At 36.6% G+C, this 22,294-nt stretch overlaps 3 protein-coding genes across 5 annotated transcripts; 1 reads left to right on the top strand and 2 right to left on the bottom strand.

The window, feature by feature from the left end:
* Positions 1-115: 115 nt before the first annotated feature.
* On the bottom strand, positions 116-3,127 carry gtf3ab (general transcription factor IIIA, b). 3 transcript variants are annotated; one of them, XM_081353029.1, is made up of 10 exons: positions 2,993-3,127; positions 2,773-2,828; positions 2,551-2,645; positions 1,891-1,987; positions 1,723-1,811; positions 1,542-1,615; positions 1,370-1,453; positions 1,064-1,296; positions 929-982; positions 116-846 (listed from the first exon to the last, which is right to left on the bottom strand). In XM_081353029.1, exons 1-10 carry the CDS (start codon positions 3,045-3,047, stop codon positions 724-726), a joined length of 960 nt encoding a protein of 319 aa, XP_081209155.1. In that variant the 5' UTR covers positions 3,048-3,127; the 3' UTR covers positions 116-723. The 3 variants fall into 3 exon arrangements, with proteins under 3 accessions (XP_081209155.1, XP_081209153.1, XP_081209154.1); XM_081353027.1 differs by lacking the exon at positions 2,993-3,127 and having other exon boundaries at positions 2,773-2,981; XM_081353028.1 differs by lacking the exon at positions 2,993-3,127 and having other exon boundaries at positions 575-843; positions 2,773-2,981.
* Positions 3,128-9,217: 6,090 nt separating this feature from the next.
* rpl21 (ribosomal protein L21) lies at positions 9,218-11,378 on the bottom strand. Its single transcript, XM_081353490.1, has 6 exons — positions 11,303-11,378; positions 10,565-10,643; positions 10,398-10,459; positions 10,200-10,312; positions 9,569-9,719; positions 9,218-9,345 (listed from the first exon to the last, which is right to left on the bottom strand). The coding sequence occupies exons 2-6, from the start codon at positions 10,629-10,631 to the stop codon at positions 9,256-9,258; spliced, it is 483 nt and encodes a 160-aa protein (XP_081209616.1). The 5' UTR covers positions 10,632-10,643; positions 11,303-11,378; the 3' UTR covers positions 9,218-9,255.
* Positions 11,379-12,271: 893 nt separating this feature from the next.
* Positions 12,272-20,041, top strand: usp12a (ubiquitin specific peptidase 12a). The gene is made up of 9 exons (XM_081352083.1): positions 12,272-12,389; positions 14,288-14,368; positions 14,459-14,672; positions 16,239-16,471; positions 16,595-16,671; positions 16,767-16,850; positions 16,951-17,148; positions 17,364-17,442; positions 19,224-20,041. Exons 1-9 carry the CDS (start codon positions 12,342-12,344, stop codon positions 19,323-19,325), a joined length of 1,116 nt encoding a protein of 371 aa, XP_081208209.1. The 5' UTR covers positions 12,272-12,341; the 3' UTR covers positions 19,326-20,041.
* Positions 20,042-22,294: the final 2,253 nt, after the last annotated feature.

Below are 22,294 nucleotides of genomic sequence, written 5' to 3'. Positions count from 1 at the left end.
ATCTCATGGAGGATTTTAACATTTGCTACCATCTTTGGGCAAGAGTTCAAGGTTTGGCTGGTTAACCATGTTCCCCATTAGCTCCTGCTGGCAAATGCCATAACTACCATCTGTCAGGAAAAAAGAAAGTAACTGCAAAAACAGTATCAGTGTACACAGAATAAAAGACCTCATTAAACATAAATAAACCTAAAATAAGGTCTGTGGTTAAACTCAAGATATCTTCGTTTATAGCCGATGTTTAGCCTTTACTTCTGGTGATCGTATTTAGGCTTCCAAGTTCATGAAAGTTGTTCATTGGTGAAGATTATTATAAACAAACATCTAAGACACTTGTTTGACAGAGCTCATTTTCTGCAATAATCCAAATCAATAGAAATATCCTATCAGGTTGTTGTAGAGGGAACCAGGGTGATGCCAAATTCCAGGTTAGCCTACAACAGTCACCGCAGCGCTCTAAAAACTGCCAACTGCCTTTGACGTCAAAGTTCAGGTCTCAGGGACCCGTTATCCAGCCCAACATGTTTTTGAAAAGTTAACATGAACAGACTTCATGAACCTCTTCAACAATCATGAACTTTATTCACCACAAAACAAAAGAGTTGCAGCAGTGATCATTTATTTCATAAATGAATCTAAACTGAAAACATCATGTCTGTATAAACTAAACAAAACTTAGGAAAATATGGGACAGAAGTAGATTGTTCCATGAAAAAGAAAAAGTTAAGGCAATGGCTTCTTTGATCCAGTCTTGTTCAAGGACACATTTTGCAGATGCTCAGATAGTTTAGCTGCATCGGTTTTGGATGAAGTCGTCTTTCGTTTGCGCTGCTTGACTTTTGGCTTCTGTAAAAAGATCATATTCAAATTAGCATCTCCAATAAGTCTCAAACACACACAATTGGTGCACTGCCACATATCAGTTTACCTGCAGTTTTGACTTCTGAGGGTTATGGACTACAGAATGCCTCTTCAGGCTTTCCTGTAGAAAATAAAAATAAGTAAAATAAGTAAATTTATTAGTAATTTAAGATACTCTGCTATAATAAAGGGAAATGCTGACCTTCATAGCAAAGGCTTTACCGCAGCCTGCAAAAGGGCAGATGAAGTCACGCTTTCCCTCATGGAAGACCAGAATGTGGTTCTGCAGGTTGAAGTTTTTGGTGTAGCTCTTTTGACAGCCCTCTCTAGAGCATTTAAACATGCGCCGCTCCCCAGAGTGAACTAATTGTTTGTGCTTCTGCAAAAACCAGGCATTGTGGAAGATCTTCTTGCATTGATCACATGGCAGGGTAACTGTTAACAAGAGAAAATTGAGCACAGATAAACTTGCATTCAATTTGATTAATCAAAAGGACTTTGCACACACCTCTGTGTGCGGTCTTTTTGTGCTTTTGATACTCGGACCAAGTTTTTCCTTTGAAGTTGCAAAACTCCTCACCACATGGGTAACCTATAAATTTATAAAGAAAGGGGAAAAAATTATAATAAATAAATCTATAAAATAAATTGTTTGAAAGTCAGAAAAGGTTTTCTATTACCTTCATGTACCTTCCCATGTTTTTTTAGAGCTTTAGAGGAAACAAATTTGTTGTTGCATCCCTTAAAGTCACATCTGTCAGAATGAGATTGAGTAGCTGGTCACAATGAGAAAAAAAAAAAAAAAAAACACATCGTGTAACCCAAATGTGCTCTAAAAATTGGAACTTAAAAGGAACTCACTCAAAGGGCAACTCATTTGTGTGTTCACACATGTGAATCTTCAGTTGCTTTTTCTTACGGAACTCCTTTCCACAGTCTTGATGGTTGCACTACAAAATATTGTAAATACACCAAAGTAAACATTTGAAATTATAAAATAAACAACTTAAAAATCACAAGATTACTTACCACATAATATCTCTCTTCGTGGTGGTGAACATGAGCAACATGGTTCCTCAAGCTGCCAGGCGTGGAAAACGCAGCTGAACACCCGCTGACTGAGCACCTTTACCAGTTTTGATCAGCAGAAATTTGCACAAAATGGGCATAGTAAGGTTATTCTGTGACTGCATATTAAAAACCTCAGTGAGCAACCCATTTAGACAGCATTTGAGGCAACATATCATGCCTATAAACTCTGGGCAGGCAGCTTGCTAGGTCAGGCGAAAGGGTACGAGTCGTTCGTTCAGTTTAATCGGTTGCATAAACAATTCAATGATTTGGATTCAGCTCAACCAGAACACACACACACACACACACACACACAAAAAAAAAAAAAAAAACTAAATTTGTCACCACCTACTGGCATAACACTGAAGACTTTTAGTGAACAAAATGTCACTGGCATGAATCAATTTACACCACTACAAAATTGTTTTAAAAGTGAAAAGTAGGCCTACATAAAAGTAAGCTTCATAACTCAAGACAAAACACTTAAAAATGCCATAAAGTAATAATAATAATAATAATAATAATAACAACAAAAAATAAAAACACATAGGCCTACATACAAGTCTTAATATATGCAAGTTCTTCGAGTAAATTTGCTGTCAGTATATGTGGACTCACAGGTAGGGTTTCTCGCCACTGTGGCTCAGTTGATGTCGGGTAAGCTGGTAACGGGTACAAAAGCTCTTCTCGCAGTTTCCACAAGCAAACGGCTTCTGATGAATAGTAAATAAAAGTACGACTTTTTAAAATAAAATGATTTTACACCACTATACTAATATGAACAATAGAGGAGCATCTAAAATCCAGACAAGATTAAGTTATTGATTGTGCTTCACTCACCAGTCCCGTGTGTCGGCAGTAATGCGTTTCCAACTTCCACAGCTTTGAAAACGTCGCTTTACAGTCAGAGAAAGAACAAATGAAATGTTTATTCGGGTGTTTAATTCTTTCACCCATTCTAATCGATTATAAACTGCTACTGTCAACAGGTGGCAGGTCGGTCTTCGGCCCACAACAAACCAATTTCATTGAGCTACGTTTTATTGTGAGTGGAACATACCAACTGAGTTCATTGAAAAGTGCGACAAAAAAAGACAAATGCGTAAACGTGTCATGTATCCTCTTAGCTGTCATATTATTTACAATTATGTATTGTTTAGCAGAATAATAATGAATGATTTGGCTCACCAATAGTAGTTATTGCGCTTTCACAAGCAGATAATAGCTTGCTCCTGATTTGAATAGATCTACCTGTAGCCTATACGTCACATGATTAGCGCATGACGTCGTGTAGTGAGGGCTCTCAATAATTTTGTTTATTTTTTATTTATTTTTATAATTGAGAACAATACACATAACAATTAAACTACAATAGAACAAATACATAATAGCCTCATAGCATAATTGCCTAAGTCATATTTCAATGTCTTTGGAAAACCAGAAGAAACAAAAAATGACTTAGGCAATTATGCTATGAGGCTAAAATGTCACGAAATCAGGGGTATAAAGGCTAGCTAGAGATGTTAATAAATAATAGAATAGCCTATACCTAGTAAACAGTGGTTCACATTGCTTACGAATTTTTATGGTTTCCATTTGTCATCTGGTTATTTTTCACAAATGAACCAGCATCACATGTTTTAAATGTTTATTTTCCATGGTGATTCACACATGGCATAACACCTGATAAACACCAAGCAACTGTTCACCTTCACAGAGTTGTGATCGGGACTGAAGGTCTTTAGAATTGTCTGACAGAGATTTATGCGGATATTAAACTGTCAAGTGGCTCCATTCAAGTCTGTGTATGAATGTGTCTGTCTAGGGTGTTTAAAAGACTGCCTGGCTCCATCCATCATACACACACGTGGAAATTACTGCCCTAATTGTGGTTTATCAGCCTCCAAGAACAGCCCTCTGATATGTATGATTTACTACAGTCATGATTGCTCCTGTGTCTCAAGGTGATCATGTTTTATTTCAAAGTGCTATTTCTTATTTCCTGCTTGCTGCACTTTACCTAGAGCCAAAGGGGATTTGTTTTTCTCTTTCTCCAGCTTGATCCAGAACATATAGCTATTCACAGGAACTTCACATTTAAATGATACACGGATAAACAACCAAAATCTGACATTAAATAGGCTAGTCCACAGTGGACAGCTTATAACTCTCTATCAAGCTCATCCAGACTCCATCCATCTGACATCAAGTTCAGCGGACATTCCTGCCCTATGGTCACCGTCATGCCTATTCCGTCACATCATCCGGTCTTGCAGTGCCCCAACCCTCCCATGTTTGGGATTGATCAATAAAGCTGCCTCTATATCTCAATGGCCATGATCTGTCCTGATAAGCACAAGCAAGCAAAAAGACAAACACCAGATCACAGGCAAAATGGTGTGCCGATGGTGATTGGAGAGTCATGCCTTCATGCTCCCATTTGAGCCAGTCTTTATGATTTCACAACCTTTAGGAGGTTTCAGAAAGAGTCAGAGACTGTGGTGGGAGAAGACAATATGATGTCTAGTTGTATTATCTCTGAATGTCGTGTTTGCTTGTCTCCCTGGTTGAGAGAGGTAAGTTAATGTGTAACATGGGCGGTCGATATGGCTGCCGCACTGCTTGATGGCCTAAATCTCTGAGTGTCAAACAGGTATGATTAAGGACCTCGGGACCTGCCTCTGCCCACTCTGCTCCATCCCTTTTTCCTCTTTTCCTATCCTCTGTTTACTCTGTTTAATTCAATCTATGAGTCAGAGCCTTGCAGCAATGTTGCGGAAGCTACTTTGAAAATGTAGCTTGTCAAGCTACACTACAAAAGTCTCTACAAAAAAAGTAGATAAATACATTCAACAGTGAATTTCTGTTCATTTATATGAACTGTCCAAATGAACCAATTCACTAGAATTAATTGAACAACCCAATGTTACATATGAGAGAGAGAACTGTACAAATGTGCATTGGTAGCATTTCGGTAGCATTTGTACAATCGGTAGCACAATTAGCATTGCTATGCTATACACTCTAAAAAAATAAAAGGTACAAAAGATGTCACTGGCACGGTAGGCTACCTTTTAAAAAAGGTTCCAACTATTTATACGAATATATACACTTTTGGCACTAATATGTACCTTTGAGGTCCTAATATGCACTCTTTGGGTACAAACTTGTACCTTTTGAAAGGGCACCACGCCAGTGACAGCTTTATACCTTTTTTCTAAGAGTATGAAAGAGAGGAACATTTCATTAGAATGAATCAGACTATGAGAAAGAGCCATCTGAATGAACCGATTCACTAGAATAAATTGGACTATAAAACATTAATGAGAGAGAGGACTGACCGAACAAACCAGTATAAAATGAATTGGACTATCCAATGTTACATGTATCGTCCGAACGAAAAGATTCACTTGAATGAATTGGACCATCCAACTTTACATATAAGAGAGACGACAGTATGAACAATAGCATTATTTAGAGTCTAAGTATGCAGTTAGAATAGACTAGGACTTAGCATAGGACTTAGTTTAGTATGAACTGATTCACTAGAATTATTCAGACTTACCAACATTTCATGTGAGAGAGAGAGCATTCAAACAAGCCCATTCATTACAACAAATTTAACTTTCTAACATTATACTTATGAGAAAGAGGACCATCCGATCAAACTGATTCACTAGAATGAATCAGACTAGCCAACGTTATGAGAGAGGACAAATCAATTCAATAAATGTGGCTATCCAATGTTATATGAAGTTTACATACATACCTGGGGGAAAAAACAGCTAAGACCAGCCAACCACCTTTGGCTGGTCTTAGCTGTTTTTTTTTATTAAACCATATTTGGTTTAATATGGATGTAGCTGGTTTCAGCTGCCAAGCTGGTGTTCAGCTGGTTTTGGTTGGTCAGCTGGTCTCCCAGCCTGACCAGCTAAAAAAGTGTCCAAATCCACTCTAAAACCAGCCTGCTAAACCAACAAGGCTGGAAGACCAGCTAAGACAATCTTAGGCTGGTTTTAGCTGTTTTTCAGCAGGGATGACAGAGAGGACCATTTAGGGTTGAAATGATTCACTAACAAATTAGACTTTCCAGAGATTGGGAGTTTTGTACATTAAAAAACATACAGATTTACATAAAGTACATAAAGGTAATGTTTGCCTGTCTTTAATAAATCAATCTGTCTTGATATTTTAAGTGTTACAGTCAGTGTTGTCAATTTAATGCATGCGATATAAAGTTGGGGCTCCCCTCATCAAAAAGGTTGTCAACAACTTCACAGGAAAAATAGACACTCAAAATGTTAAAGATGCAATTAAAGATCGGTCTTATTGCCATAGTCAGTGTTAATTGATAACTAAGGGAAATTCCTCCGCCATTCTCGCACTTTCGACATCTTCATAGTGATCAATACCAGGGCAGCCATCACTTGTTGATTGATACTATTGATTATGACCTCTGCAAGACCTCATCACCTTTATCCAAATCTGTGCTAATATCTAACACCAGCACGATAGCAGAGGGAACAGGGCCAATGGATAGGCACAGCATACAATGAGGTTATCTAGTCGTCCTCACATTCTCACAGTCATGCTATGACCTCTCAGCGTGCCATCCTAATACTGTGGCTAATTCCCAGACCTGTGTGTCCTCTGAGGACAGAATGAATAGACCATGCCTAAAAAAAGGAAGAAGGTCAGATTCTGCCCCCAGCAGCTAAAGCTAAATCAAGCAGTTACACTGTAACGCAGTGCTGCATACATATCATAAAATAAAAATGCTGTGAAGGACGTGCATGTGAGAACATCATGGAATTAAGGCTGTTTCTCATACGCACCCACACAGCTGCTGCGTATCTCAGTAACTGACCCTAATTGAAGCAAATATTGGGTGAAGTACTGAGGTGGGATGAGATAACATATTTGTCAGATATGCAGTCAGGCATTCAGCCACTCTGATTACACAGCACAAGTCAAGATAGAGAGAGGTGGTCCTCGCTTACACACCAAATCACACAAAGAACACCACACACACACACACACACACACACACACACACACACACACACACACACACACACACACACACACACACACACACACACACACACACACACACAGAGGGCCAGAACAGTAGATATTCAAGTGTACAATAAGCAGACAAATATATCAGCAAATTTGGATATTTAGGGGTGAGCCGGTTTTATGATTTGGTCATAATTCGATTATAGTCAGTGTGCTAATCTATTGTAATTTTTTGAATAAGCAGAACTTCCTTTTGTCAATAATTATTTCCATTGTATATATATATATATATATATATATATATATATATACACACACACACACACACACACACACACACACACACACACACACATACAGTATAATTACTTACAAACTGCAATCCGTTACTGAATACAAATTACATGATGAAAATTGTAGTTAAAAATGTAATCTACATTACACATTTTAGGTAATGTAATCTGATTACTTTTTGATTACTTTTGTCCTAACTAATTTATCACATTGATTTGAATAGAATAATCTTGTAGCATATTGATATAAAAACACAAAGAGAAAAAAAAATGTAATCCACTATTTGGATTTTTTAGAAAGGAAAACTCAAAAGATAAAATTAGAATTTTTTTTTTTTAATGAGAAGAATTTGTGAGAATCAGTGAATCATAAATAATTTTGAGATATTAAGCAATCGTGTAATCAATAAAAAAGTAACTGTACTCTGATACAAGTATTTTAAAATGTTTTATAATCTAATTACACGTATTTGTATTGGGAATTTGATTACGTAATCCAATTACATAAATTACTAGAACTGGCAATAATCTTGTCAGCCTGATCAATGCATTTCGATGCCAACAAAACTCATTAATACATTTTAATACACAGTCATGATCTATGCTTCAAAAGCAATACCAGACACGAGTCTAATAAATAGATTAGATATGCAAGGATTGTTTTCAGTAAATGTCTTCATAGCACACCAACCCAAGGATCTTTTGAGTTGAACGGGACTTATTCTGTCAGGGTAAAGGCTAATGCTGCCTCCTAGTGACATCTTATATGAACTACCATATAGAAGACACAAACACAGTATCATATTTGTTCTTATTCCACGGTTTTGAGTAAAATAAATAGTTAAATATATTTTTGATTCATGTGGAAAAATTTACTTGAGATAAATCTTCTACCACTTTCATTGTATTGAATTGAATTACACAAGGTGTATAATCACCTCGAGACATCAGAATAACTACACTAATAAAGTACATTTTTGTTCATGTTTTAATCCACCTCTGTTCCAATTGTGGTTGCATAACTTTTCCCACCTTTATAGGTTCTCAAAACAGCACCTGCAGGTAAGATGAGTTATGTAGAATAAAGAACAATAGAACATTTAGCAAACCCTGGAGCTGGTTATGAAAAGAATTGGAAAAATGTAACCTTCCAAGATTCAGTCAAGTAAACGATAGGACATGAAATGACTTAAAACAAAGATCATGCTGTTCTACCAAAGCAAGCAATTCAACATAAGGCCAGCTGCAACACTGATAAGAGGAAGTTATTTTGCTGAAATTGCAGGCATTTTCTCTTTCTGTACTTTGCTGATTTTAGGCTGTATGAGAGAACGGCTAAAAGGAGAAAAAGCCAAAATAGTATCACATCTGGATCTTGCAATAATTCATGACATTAAACATCTCTTTTGATTGGCTGCAAGAAATAGACAACTTTGGACCACGTTTTTTTGGCCACTTCATGCACTCTTAAAAATAAAGGCTCAGATCATGGCAAAGCCAAGAGATCCTAATATAGGAATATCCCTGAACAGAACCTGCTGGAGAAAAAAGAAAAAAAACTATGACAGATTGAAAATATAATGGCTTGGTTAAAAGGCAAAGTTACATGCTGTAAGCTTGTAGGTTAAAAATTGAAATAAAATATGATCCCTTAAATAAATAAAAACCCTATAGTGCTTTAACAGCTTTATTAAACAAAAGTAAAGGGACTGAAGGAAAATAATTGTACTGAATTTAACAAAACTGTACAATAACCTTTCAAAAGGAACATCTTTGTACCTCATTTACCCCTAAACGGTACATATTAATATCTTAAATGTACAGTACCATTTGAAGGGGTACCACCCCAATATGGGCTTTCATTCCTTTTTTTGTGAGTGCGCATTGTATCATTAACAATAGATTCATCCTCATAACATAAAAATACAATTAATGGGGAAAAATTGTTAAAGAAAGAGTTTCAAACAAGATTTATGTAGTACAAAGGTCTTTATTTCGGCCAGCAGACTTATGCCATGAACTCGTAAGGGATGGGCTCCAGGAGCTGAGGCTCGTTGTTCTTGGTGCTGACAAAGTGAGCTGACCGTGGAGCATCAGGCTGAAAACAAGATAGACACATCAACACCACAAACAACCAAATAAACATCAGCCAGAGCTGTAATAATGGCGTGTTTTACGTATTCTGTCATTTTAACTTTAATTCAAATAACCATTTGCAACATCCGAACATGAAACCTAATGTTTACATCAGGGAGTTCAATGAAATGCATGGTTTCACTGTGCACATTTGTCCATATAAAAGTAAAAACAATCAATCATACCTGGCGTTTAAGCTCAATCCAGGTGCCCTGCTTCTTGGCCTCCAATTTTTTCTTCTCATTCTCCTTAACACGCTGCAGGAAGCTGTCTCTGCTCTTTGAGTGCTTAATATGCTCAATACGCACATTAATTCTCTTAGCCAGGATCTTGCCCCTAGAAGGAAAACCAGTAATTGGTCACTTAAACAACAAAAATTGTTGTGCGTTTACAAGCTTTATCAAAGAGAGGCATGTTCCCATATTGACAATCTGGCAAAGGCATTCATGTGCCAGTCCAGGGTGCATACGGATGACTGCTCTTCCCCATTTGAATGACCACACAGGACACTGGACGGCCCTTATGGCAAAGTGAATCTGGGGCATTACACATTAAAAAGCTTCATTGATATGGATAAGTTCGGAACTCATAAGCTCAATAACTTGAGAACATTACTGGAGTACTGTGTGAGATTATATACACATTTAAAATGCAAGCAAATGGCTGCCACTTTGTTTGACGTCACACACAGCGATCGTGGCGGTAATCACAACACCCCTCTCGTGAACACTCGTATGAAACACTAACCATGTGGTTTCTGTACTTGTCAGACTTGTTAACTTTACATTGAAATGTCATGTTCAGGACGGTACTTACTTGACTTGCTTGTTGACAATGATGCCTACAGCATGCTGTGTAACATTATAAACACGTCCTGTTTTGCCATGGTAGCATTTATGAGGCATTCCCTTCTGGATGGTTCCTGTGCCCTGGATAAAAAGATGGTTTTCTTAGAAATTGTCTTGATTCTTGAAAGCAAAAAAAGCACACTAAAACATTTTTACTCAAATTTACCTTGATGTCTACAATATCACCCTTCTTGTAGATGCGCATGTAGGTGGACAGAGGGATTGGACCTGTTGTGGAATAAAAAGCAATGTCAGGTCTAAAGTTTTATATAAACAGGTTTATATGCTAAAGTACAGTACAAAATACACACAGCACAATTCAAGTGAACTCACCATGCTTGCGGAAGGGCCTGGCAAACATATACCTGGTCCCCCTCCTCTTGCCTCTGGTGTTTGTCATGATGCCTGTTTACTGGGTGCAAAAAAGGCAAAAATAAAGTTAGAAAAATTGTTTCTAGAAAATAAGTTCTCAATCACTTCTCAAACACTACGCTTGATAACCAACTAGAGAAAATCTTTAACATCACACTTGGTTTACAGCCTAGGGTCATCACTCACTGTACAATATAATTGAATGTAACATGGTAGCACGTTTATAAAGAATTTATTCCAATAACGATGAACAAATCATTAAAGGCAGTTAAATTATGACAACGAACACATCAAGACAAATCTTTTTGACATTAGATTGTTACAGCTCTAATAGGTCTATGCAACTTCAGTTCATGACAAAGAAATACATTGACAAGGAACCGAACTGATTTGACATCTTCTAACTCTAGTAAATATTTCTACGTGTTCGAAATACAACATATACATCAATCGGAAATATTTTACTACTTTTTTTTATCCACGACTCTCGCAAAGCCTGTCCACGCATGGCCCGCATGGAACGGACACGCTCCAGCTTGACTCTATATTTTACTCTTTACGGCATCCAACAACGTACATGCGGACTTAATTTCGATGCTATGCTAGGTAAGGTATTTTTGGGCACTTTATGTTGCACTTTTGCTCAGGAAGAGCTATGTAATTATGGATTTAATACATATTGTCTGGAGCACATCTTACCCCTGGTTGCTCGCAAGATGGCGGGTACGGCGGAAAGAGAATGAGGGGGTCCTGTGGCCTTTCCTTCAAAGCACGAATAGGAAGACTACTAATTTGCCTGAGTAAAAATATCCGTTTCTGAGGTGTTGCTCCTTGGGCAGTGATGTCATCGCCATACAAAAACAGTTTTTTATTTGATGAATTTTTCTCCTTTTAACTTGACTGCGAGAGCATAGCATTGATATATATATATATATATATATATATATATGTGTGTGTGTGTGTGTGTGTGTGTGTGTGTGTGTGTGTGTGTGTGTGTGTGTGTGTGTGTGTGTGTGTGTGTGTGTGTGTGTATTGTATAAAAAATATTAAAATAAATCTTTTTTTGAGTTTAAATGTATATTTTTTCATATTTTAAATAAATAAAATAATAACAATTTTAATGAGAAGCTTTATTATTAAAAACGTAATATATTAACCAAGTTATGCTTCAAATTAACATTATTTTGGAAAAATCACACAAACACAGCCATTTAATTGAAATATTTAAAATCAGAAACTTTAACTGGGTTTGTTTCACGAAAACACTTACTTAAATTTAAATAAATGTTTATTCGTAATTAAAAATGCAATGAATTAAACTAAATCCTGACATAAGCATTAACATAAAAAAAAACACCAACAGTATGTAAATGCACATTTAATTTACTTGTTTTCAAATAAAAAGCGTTAACGGAGGTCGTTAATGATTCTTCTTTTCATTAAAAATGTAATAAATTAAAAAAAAATAAAAAATTAAATCACAGCACAAGCTCTCTGCTGACTTAAACATACTGTCAAATAAACATAGCATAATGCTCATAAATGTCTTTATGTGTTCATGAATGTGTTTTATTGTATTATGCACTTATTGGCAAAATGATTTGAATAATAACTTAATCAGGCGCGAGGGCACTAAGACCCCGCGCTGTTCCCTCTGGCAGGAGCGCAGTCTGTCCTCACGGTCGGGGACTCCTTTTCGCCTCCGCGCGGTGATTGGGTGGAAGATGGCGCTGGGCGAATGGAAATCCTAATGACAGTTTCCAAATTTGCCTCTTTTTGTACCATGGTAAGTAAATATCACTTCAGTCACGGATAATTGTACATCAGTACACGCGTGATGTTGTAATCGGTCGCGTGCTGCATTAGTTCAGTGAATCTGACTCCTTGGGTTGCCAGTTTTCCTCTGCTGCAGTTGCGAGCTGTCTTTTTCCGTCTGTGTGTCTGCTATGAATTTTGACTTGGGCCTAAATTATTTCTGTAATTGGGTAGATATGCGGAACGACCGTGTTGTCTTTGTAATGCAACGTTAAGCTTTTAAATTCGCCCGTCCTTAAAGGATTTGCTGAAGGCAGCAAAGCAGAGATCTGCTAACTGCTGAGCTGAAGTGTCATTCAGCACGGGTTATGATCGCGAGATGTGCTTAATAAGCGCGAGACAGTGACATCTAAATAATCTCCGGTTGTTATTTATGTGTAATAAATTAGTACAAGCATTCAGATAAGCATTGTGTTGCAAACCTGAGCATCATGATGATGTAAAACGCGTTCAGTGTACCTGTGCTTCAGTGCTAAGCTGTTGCCAGGTCGGTCACATCGTGATTTCATGGTCCCATCCCCTCTCTGCTTCTCCCTACCCAATATGTGCCTCCATATCTTATTTGCTTTATCTGCGTTTTGATTGTTAAATCCATTTTTTCCACGGCATTTGACGTTTTTAAATGTAAAAACGACGGCAGTGAAATGCTAATGACTGCTAATGTAATTTTACCTCTTAAAATGTGCTGTAATTTTTTTTAATAGGGTTGTTTTATGTTCACATTTGCGTGTTTTTTTATGTTATTGCAATTTTAAAACATTAATTCTTAATCAATGGATCTTGCAATCTGACCAAAAGTGTCTCACATGCATCAAACGTCTTCTGAAATATACCATGGTGAATAGAGGCTAGTTCCTGCCACAACATCAGTTACTACAATTAACCACAATAGGTTTAATAGTAGCCTTTCTAAACACTGCACATTTTCTAGTCATTTATTTATTTATTTTTAAAGAAAGTGGTGTGTAATATGAACTTACCATAGTTTTATTGTAGAAACTAAGGATGCGCAGTGTATCTGCCACCATATCGGTATCGGCTGATATACGTACATTTTTAATGTTATCGTTATAATAAATGGATTATTTCATTCAGCTGAGACTTCAGATGCGCACTGTTCGCCATAATGGATTTTAATTGCTTAAAATATGATTGGAATCAATTCGAAAGGGGAAATACAGTTAAGCGCAACATGTGCAGTGCAAGTCTGTCAAATTGGCTTATAATTTTAGATTTATTTTCTTTTTCAAAAACATTGATGCATTATTAATAATAACTAGCACTTTTATTTTTCTCATATTATTTTCATCAACAATATGGGTTTAATTAAAATCACTTCATTATTGTCCGTGCGGAGGCTATTCCAATTTATTTATCCACGGCACATGCATTTTGATTCTTTGTACGCAAGTAATGTTGTCCAATTGCATTATTTAAGCATTATTTTATTTATTTGTAAGGCAATAGTTTTTATTTGATAAAGAAAGTTGGACCAAAGGTGTAAAATTAATTTGAAAACTTACACTGGTTCAAACTAGGCTAATAACTATACTGTGTATGTTTAATTTATGTTGAAGTGCTTGGGTGGCTTTTAATGGTGAGACTTTTGTTTTTGTAATCAGGCTTTTAAAAAATCATATAAAAATATTGATTTAGATTTATCGGCCAATATATCGGTTATCGGCTTACAAATATAAAGAATTATCGGTTTACGGTATCAGCCAAAATTTTCATATCAGTGCATCCCTAGTAGAAACAGTAACTATGTGGTAAAAACTGTGGTTATCATGGTCATTTTTGTAAGGGATTCTCTATCCAGTGGTAAGCAGGAGTAAAAACCTGAACAACTGTTCACCTGTTCTGTTTCAGGGCGCCAATGCCTCCGCTTTGGAGAAAGAGATTGGCTCGGAGCAGTTCCCTGTCAACGAGCATTACTTCGGATTGGTCAACGTAAGCAAAGGCGTTTCCTGCTGTCTACCATCCATGTTTATCGTCATGCTCTGGTTTCAGTGTGTGTGTTCTGTGTGTTTCGATCCACAGTTTGGAAACACCTGCTACTGTAACTCTGTACTCCAGGCTCTGTACTTCTGCCGGCCGTTCCGGGAGAAGATCCTCGCGTACAGGAGCCAGCCACGCCGCAAGGAGAACCTGCTCACCTGCCTGGCCGACCTGTTCCACAGTATAGCCAACCAGAAGAGGAAAGTTGGCGTCATACCCCCGAAGAAGTTCATTACACGACTACGGAAAGAGAATGGTAAGACGAGCAGGAAGGGATTGTATTCAAATTCACTTTAATGTTCTCAGTTACTTCTCGGTTTCAGTATGGATGCTAGTTCTAGGTCAGAAACATTAAAGCTGTACGGCACATGAACTTGTTCTTACGATGCATTCAAGTCGTAAACAAAATAAGCAAAACCATCACCAGCACCAATAAACAATGAACATCAGCAATTTTCGTTGTACGAGTACAGCTGCATCACCTTTAACCAAATATATATAACATATATATTGTGCACATTTGAATTGTACACTTTTTGTTGCATAGTATCTAACAAATAAATAATATGCATATAGCAAACCATGAATGATGAGGCATTAACAATAAAATAGTTAAATATATGCTCTGTCTAACACAAAATGGTAACAATTTACAATAAGGTCCCATTAGTTAATATTAGTTAATGCATTAACTAGCATGAACTAACAAGAAGCAATTCAATTGTTACAGTATTTATTAACTTTTGTTAATGGTGGTTAATAAAAATACAATTGTTAGTTCATGTCAGCTAAGGTCCATTAAATAACATTTATAGATTTCAACTTTTAATTTGAATAAACTGGTAAATATTTTAGAATTATTTTTCATAGTTAATTCATGTTAACAAATGGAGCCTTATTGTAAATGTTACCATATAACTTTAATATTTTTGAAATACAGCAATGTAATTGTAATATCGCAAAACCATCTATTTCGGAGTTGTTTTCTGCCGTCTTTTTTGTGGACACCCACATTCAACGTTACAACTCGGTATCTCGGGTCTTTGACTTGCACATGACTTATAATTAAGAAATTTCTGACTTGAAGTTTTGAAGACCGCAATAATCTAGATGAAGCGAATTAAATTAAGTGGTTTTGACACATTTGATTCTTTAAGGCCCCATTTACACCTGATATTAAGATGCATTTTGGTCAATCAGATCACAAATAGACGAGGGAGACGCATACCCGTTTACACCTGGTATTTTAATCCGTCTCTTTTGTTCACTTTCAGCCACTTCTGTCCTGATTTCTTTGAAGGGAGGGACTATGGGTGGGTAAATGTATGGTTTCTTCAGATCTTTCGATCTAATGGACAAAATAAGCTTGCATAATTTACATATGAATGCACTGAAACGACAGAAAAACATAAGTTTCTGCTCTGAAAGCCGCAAGACGACACTGAATGCGGTGAGAAATCAGGAATGGTGAGAGGACATTGTGCTTGGTACATTTTTCATCTTCAAAACAAACTTGGGTCTTTTGCCGTCAAAATTTAAATCCCGTCTGGCTAACACTCTTCCCGTAATGTTTTCACATTAGGTCAGTAGACGGAGAGTAGGCGGTCTTTTGTGGCTGTTCAGAATGTGTTTTCGACTTACTCTTAAAGTAGTCAAAAGTGGACAAGCTCAAAACGTTTTAGACCCTTTTTACACCTGTATTTAGTGTCGTCCACTTGTGATCCGATCAACCGAAATCATCTTAATACCAAGTGTAAACCGGGCCAAAGAAATGATTCCTTGTGCTATTTAATGCAGCATTCTTTCTCCCTGTCACCCGCAGAACTGTTTGATAACTACATGCAACAAGATGCACATGAGTTCCTCAACTACCTGCTGAACACTATAGCAGACCTGCTACAAGAAGAGCGTAAGCAAGACAAGCAGAATGGCAAACTGGCCAATGGCACACTTGACTCACAGAACAATAACAGCACCCCGCCCTCCTCCACCTGGGTTCATGAGATCTTCCAGGGCACGCTGACCAACGAGACACGATGCCTCACCTGCGAGACGGTAATTGCACCTCACCTAACTTAACTGGATACCGTCCAATAAGACAGGATCCTGATAATTCTGCTGACTGTGATTGGCTGTGCTTTGATCTGAGGTGGGTCTTTGCACTTTGCTCTCTTACAGATAAGCAGCAAAGATGAGGATTTCTTGGATTTGTCAGTGGACGTGGAGCAGAACACTTCGATCACACACTGTCTCAGGTCCGAAAGACAGCACACTCACACTTAAACCCAATGCAAACATGAATATGATTCCCTTTTAATAAGCTATTCTTTTTCTTACTGGCCCCTTATAGAGGTTTCAGTAATACAGAGACCTTGTGCAGTGAGTATAAATATTACTGTGAGGAATGCAGAAGTAAACAGGAGGCACACAAAAGGTGAGCGTGCATTCATTTCTGTCAGCTGCTTCCTGATTTTTTTACTATACATGTAGTGAATAAACTGGATACATGAATATCTGTCTGTGTTTGACTCTAGAATGCGGGTTAAGAAACTTCCCATGATCCTCGCCTTGCACTTGAAGAGATTTAAATACATGGAGCAGCTGCAGCGCTACACTAAGCTAAGCTACCGCGTGGTCTTCCCTCTGGAGCTCCGCCTCTTTAACACCTCTGGCGATGCCACCAATCCCGAGAGGCTGTACGACCTGGTCGCTGTGGTGGTGCATTGTGGCAGGTGAGTCGGTACAGATTTTGTTGGAAACCAGGAAGCCAGAATGGACTTTGAGACCTTTATACATTTTCTTGCTTCTATGTTGACTGATTTCACAATATTTGCTTATGTGAACAGAATCTCTTCATGTAAGCTTTTTGAAATTTGTCCTTGCAAAAAAGGAGAACTGTCTTGATTTGCTTCCTTGATCTTATTCTTATGTATGTGTGCTTTTACAGTGGTCCAAACCGAGGACACTACATCGCAATTGTAAAGAGTCATGATTTTTGGCTACTGTTTGATGACGACATAGTAGAGGTAAGCTTCCATCCGTCATGAATAAAAGCACCAGTCTTTTACTTTAACTGAGATTTAGGGTTCCCACAGTTACGGAAAACCTGTAAATATTAGGGAATTTTATATGGATGATTTGTTGGACTGGCAAATTAAAATATATTTAAAATCCTAAGTTATTGAATCAATAAAATAATTAATTCTGGAGTTTTTATAGTGCTACATTTTTAGTTATAACCTTAAAAAAAAACTTATTCTAATAAATAAATAATAAAATAATGTTAAAAAGTAAATCAAACCATATAGACATTTTATAGTATGTGTATATATATATATATATATATATATATATATATATATATATATATATATATATATATATATATATATATATATATGTGTATATACAGTATTTATGTATATGTGTGTGTGTGTGTGTATATATTGGTGCTAACAAATCGATTAATCGCATCTAGCATAAAAGTTTTTGTTTATATAATATATAGGTGTATATATAATATTGTATCTGTATGTATACTTTATATATACACACATATTTATACATATATGTGTGTGTAAATGCATATATACACAGACAAACACATACACTAGTGCTGTCCGATCGATTAATCGCGATTAATCAATTCTAAAATAAATAATACATATAATATATGTGTGTATATATATTATCATATATTTGTGTCTGTGTGTGTATATATATATATATATATATATATATATATATATATATATATATACATATATATATATATATATATATACATATATATATATATATATACATATATATATATATATATATATACATATATATATATATATACACATATATATATATACACACACACATATATTATATAAAAAATATTACTTTTATACTATAATCGATTAATCGCGATAGACAGCACTAATATAAACATTGATATGTTTATTTGTTATCTTATATATCTAAAAATAATTTATAAATAAATAATAATCAGTAAAAATAATGTTAAGTAAATCACATCAGAGTTTTATAGTGAATGTATATATAGTTATACTTAGGTCTAAAATATTTCATAAGCTATAAATTGCTCTTTGGGAGTGCAATCTTTAAAAATCTTTTACATTTTTTTTTATACAATTGTCATTGAAAAGTCCAAAGCTATGTGTTATAAAGTTTCATGAGAATTGGTTAAATAGCATAATCACTGTGGGGTATCGATTAGAATGCGCAAAGTTCCATTAGTTGCTTTTATTTGAGGTAACTCAACATGTGGATCAAGGTGTGGTTACTATACAAAAATTAACAACAAAATTGACATCAATTGCAAATATGAAAAACCTTCAAACACTGGTACATTGCTGCATATACAACAAGCATGTTTCAGCAGGTTTACAAAGGTTCAACAATAAATCTAAATTACCTCAAACAATATACAACATCAATATTCATATGCATACAACAAACAATATTATCAATGGATATATGGATTAAAAGTCCCCAACAAACGATCTATACACATATAATCAATCATCCTTCACAAAAGCCAGTGTTTTGGTTCTAACAAAGCATTTTACTCAGTTGTAAACAGTTAAGACGTGTCGTTTGTCTGTCAGAAAATACAAAAAGCATTGATGCAGTCCACATATCAAAATACACCAGTCAAGGCCATCACTGCTCCTAGGCCTCAACTCCCATTCAAATAGCTTCTTCCACCATGTCCATGTGCTCAATCTTGATGATTGTAAAGTGATCTTCCTGCATTTGTTGAAAAAAAAAAATGTTTTGTTTCTCCCTTTAGAAAATCGATGCCCAGGCAATTGAAGAATTCTACGGATTAACCTCTGAAATTTCCAAGAACTCTGAGTCCGGGTACATCCTGTTTTACCAGTCCAGAGACTGAGAGAGGCCAGAGCGGCCAGAGCGGCGTCCCCTTACGGACACCTGTGCAGCAGGCGTGCCTGTATGCAGAACCCTGCTGCATCACACACACACACACACACACACACACACCCCACCCCTCCCGTCCAAGCCCTCCCTCGCCAGTCTCCGCGCAGCCGTAACGCTGGACGCCATGCAGTCGCAAGGCCTTTTGAACGTTGTTTGTCAGTTGTATTTACGTTGTGGGAGCGTTTCATCACTCGTGTTCAGTCCTTTACCGTGGAGAGAATGTTTAATGTAACCGACTGTATGATATGACGGGGATTTGCGTTCGACTTTCATGCTGCGACCTTTTGATTCCTGTGGCTGTGAGGAGGCTGAAGACTTGTGCATGGGGAAAGCGGGTGTGTTTATTATAACGGCGGGGAGGGTCTAAAAGCTCCGGATACGGGGCATTTCGGGATATGTATTTCTACCTTGTACAGAGTGATATTTGTATAAATATTATGAGAATTATAATAATATTACTGATATAGCCAAAAAAATGAGAATAGAACCAGAAAAGATGTATAACACTATGGTGCACTTTTGATACAGTTTTGTAGATGTTGGAAGGTTAATGTGAGGGTTTGCTTGAGACGGCCTGTTGTGAAATTATCATTTTCTGTTTTAAAGAAAAAGAAATAAAAGTGTATACACCAAGATAGGATGTATGCATGTAAGCATGTAAATACCAGCTATTACCAGCCTGCTGCGATTTGATTGGACCCCTAGTACATACAACCAAGGCTTGCCCAGTGCTGATGACTCATTCTTGGTCACTGTGGCCCCTCAGTGGCCGGTCCAGATTACTGCAAGATGGAGAACCGCAAAGCATCGTTCCTTTTAACCGACCGCTCTTCTGCTCATTCTAGCTCGAAAGGTTGTGTGTTGTTTTGCAATTATTCGGTCCATTTGCTATGGTTAAAATGAGGCTGATGCTTGATTCTTTCAAATTTGCATTAAGCATTACATATATTTATTAGCACTTAACAGTAATTCTTTTGAAGCCCATTTCAGCCTGAAGGATTTTATCAGGCATTGTCACTGACTGTGCAGTTTAGTCTATGAGGAGGTGTGAGCCTCTCTGAAATAGCACAGACTGAAAAGAGGCATGGGGACGAAGGCTGCACGGGGTTAGAGAATGGAGGAGAGAGGGAAGATAGTGGGGGAAGTGGGTGACACAGATGAGCATGCTGTTAATAGCACGCGCCGAGAATAGCTCTCACAGGGGAGCAACACAATGTGCATCTTTCCAGAAAGATGCAGACTGAATGTCAGATGCTAGATAAATGGGTCTCATCCTACAGAGACACGTTATAATACCTTCTGAGTCGTTCGAAATAGGTGCCTTTACCATTTTGATTTTTTTTTTTTTTTTAAGCGAATTAAGGTTGGAAACATTCTATCAGACAAACAATGCCGATATATTGCATTTTGCCATGGTAAGCTAAATTCAAACATTGTAACACATGTGTTTGCATGTGTCGGCATTAAAAAAAGTAACAGGGTTGAGTTTTACATTTTATTTAGCCAGTAGTCTTTTGCTCAAAATCATGACATTATGTGTTTTAAAGAAAGAAAATTTTATGCTAATATTTCTACAAATATATAGTTTTCAATAATTAAAGGGATAGTTCACTTTGAAATTAAATTTTGGTATGTTTTAGCTTACCTCAAGGGCATCCAAGATGTAGGTGTCTTTGTTTCCGCAGTAGTTTCAATTTTGATATTTTTAGGTCAAACCGTTCTTGTCTGTCAGTCATATAATGCAGGTCTATGGTCACTATCTCAAAGAGCATGCACAGAGAAGTCCAAATTAAACAATTCCCCATCGTAAGTACGCATTGATAGCCTAAGACACGAAACGAGCGGTTTGTGTGAGAAAACGAACAGTATTTATATAGTTTTTACCTCTTGTACACTTTCCGGCGCTTGCGCAGACTAAGCCAGAACGCTCGCACACCAGGAAGCGCGCGCGCCCTCAGATCACTTGGACGTGGTTGTGTACAAGAGGTAACGATATAAATACGGTTCGTTTTCTCACACAAATGTGTACTTACGATGGGGAATTGTTTAATTTGGACTTTTCTGTGCATGCCTTTTGAGGTGGTGACCATAGACCTGCATTTGGCTATATGACTGACAGACAAGAACGGTTTGACTTAAAAATATCAAAATTGAAACTACTGTGGAAACAAAGACACCTACATCTTGGATGCCCTTGAGGTAAGCTAAAACATACCACAATTTAATTTCAAAGCGAACACGTGCATGTGCATGTGCATTCCCTATAGTGAAAAACCTAACAAAATATAAGATAAAATCCCTGTTTCACACAAGGCTTAATCCTAGTCCCAGACTAAAATGCATGTTTGAGAAGTTTTAACTGAAAGCAACTTGCACTGGCAAATATGTCAGTACCATTGTTTTGTCTAAAGATGCACATCAGTAATGTTTTTCTGAGGCACATTTATTAAAGCTACACTTAAATGTCCTAATTGAACTAAGGTCTAATCCTGGCTTAATCTAAACCCTGTCTGTGAAACCAGGCCAGAGTAATTAAAAAGAGAAGAGTTTAAGAACACCTTTAAGAGTTCTTTTTTTTTTTTTTTTTTTTTTATTATAATGGAATACTTTATTTGGACAATGCTATGATGATAAGGTTGATGTATAACATGGGACACTTTTTTAATATAATATAAAATATATTAAGTGCAAATAAAGTATTTTCAAATAAAATATTATGTCCATCTCTATATAAGAAGGATAATAACAGCAAAATACTTGCTGTAAAAAAAAAAAAATATTGTTGGTTTAACTTAAAAAAAGTAAGTTAATTTTTAAGTTAAATTTGAGTTAATACAAAGAGATTGGTTTAATAACAGAAACTCAAAATATTGTGTCATCTGAACCACATAAATGATCTAAGTTGATTTGCCAAAGAAAAAA

Source organism: Scardinius erythrophthalmus (assembly GCF_964197995.2).
Source record: "Scardinius erythrophthalmus genome assembly, chromosome: 22".
Taxonomy (NCBI): Eukaryota; Metazoa; Chordata; class Actinopteri; order Cypriniformes; family Leuciscidae; genus Scardinius; species Scardinius erythrophthalmus.
The sequence above is the reverse complement of the archived record's forward strand: the minus strand, read 5'-3'. Positions and strand labels throughout refer to the sequence as shown.

Coding starts and splice junctions, on each gene's coding strand:
- gtf3ab (XM_081353027.1), bottom strand. CDS start 2,889: ATGGGTGAAAGAATTAAACACCCGAATAAACATTTCATTTGTTCTTTC. Junction 1,812..1,890: donor ACGAAGAGAGATATTATGTG/GTAAGTAATCTT, acceptor AATATTTTGTAG/TGCAACCATCAAGACTGTGG. Junction 983..1,063: donor GTAAAGCCTTTGCTATGAAG/GTCAGCATTTCC, acceptor TATTTTCTACAG/GAAAGCCTGAAGAGGCATTC.
- rpl21 (XM_081353490.1), bottom strand. CDS start 10,631: ATGACAAACACCAGAGGCAAGAGGAGGGGGACCAGGTATATGTTTGCC. Junction 10,313..10,397: donor GTGATATTGTAGACATCAAG/GTAAATTTGAGT, acceptor CTTTTTATCCAG/GGCACAGGAACCATCCAGAA. Junction 9,720..10,199: donor ATTGTCAACAAGCAAGTCAA/GTAAGTACCGTC, acceptor TTTTCCTTCTAG/GGGCAAGATCCTGGCTAAGA.
- usp12a (XM_081352083.1), top strand. CDS start 12,342: ATGGAAATCCTAATGACAGTTTCCAAATTTGCCTCTTTTTGTACCATG. Junction 16,672..16,766: donor TCGATCACACACTGTCTCAG/GTCCGAAAGACA, acceptor GGCCCCTTATAG/AGGTTTCAGTAATACAGAGA. Junction 17,443..19,223: donor TTGATGACGACATAGTAGAG/GTAAGCTTCCAT, acceptor TTCTCCCTTTAG/AAAATCGATGCCCAGGCAAT.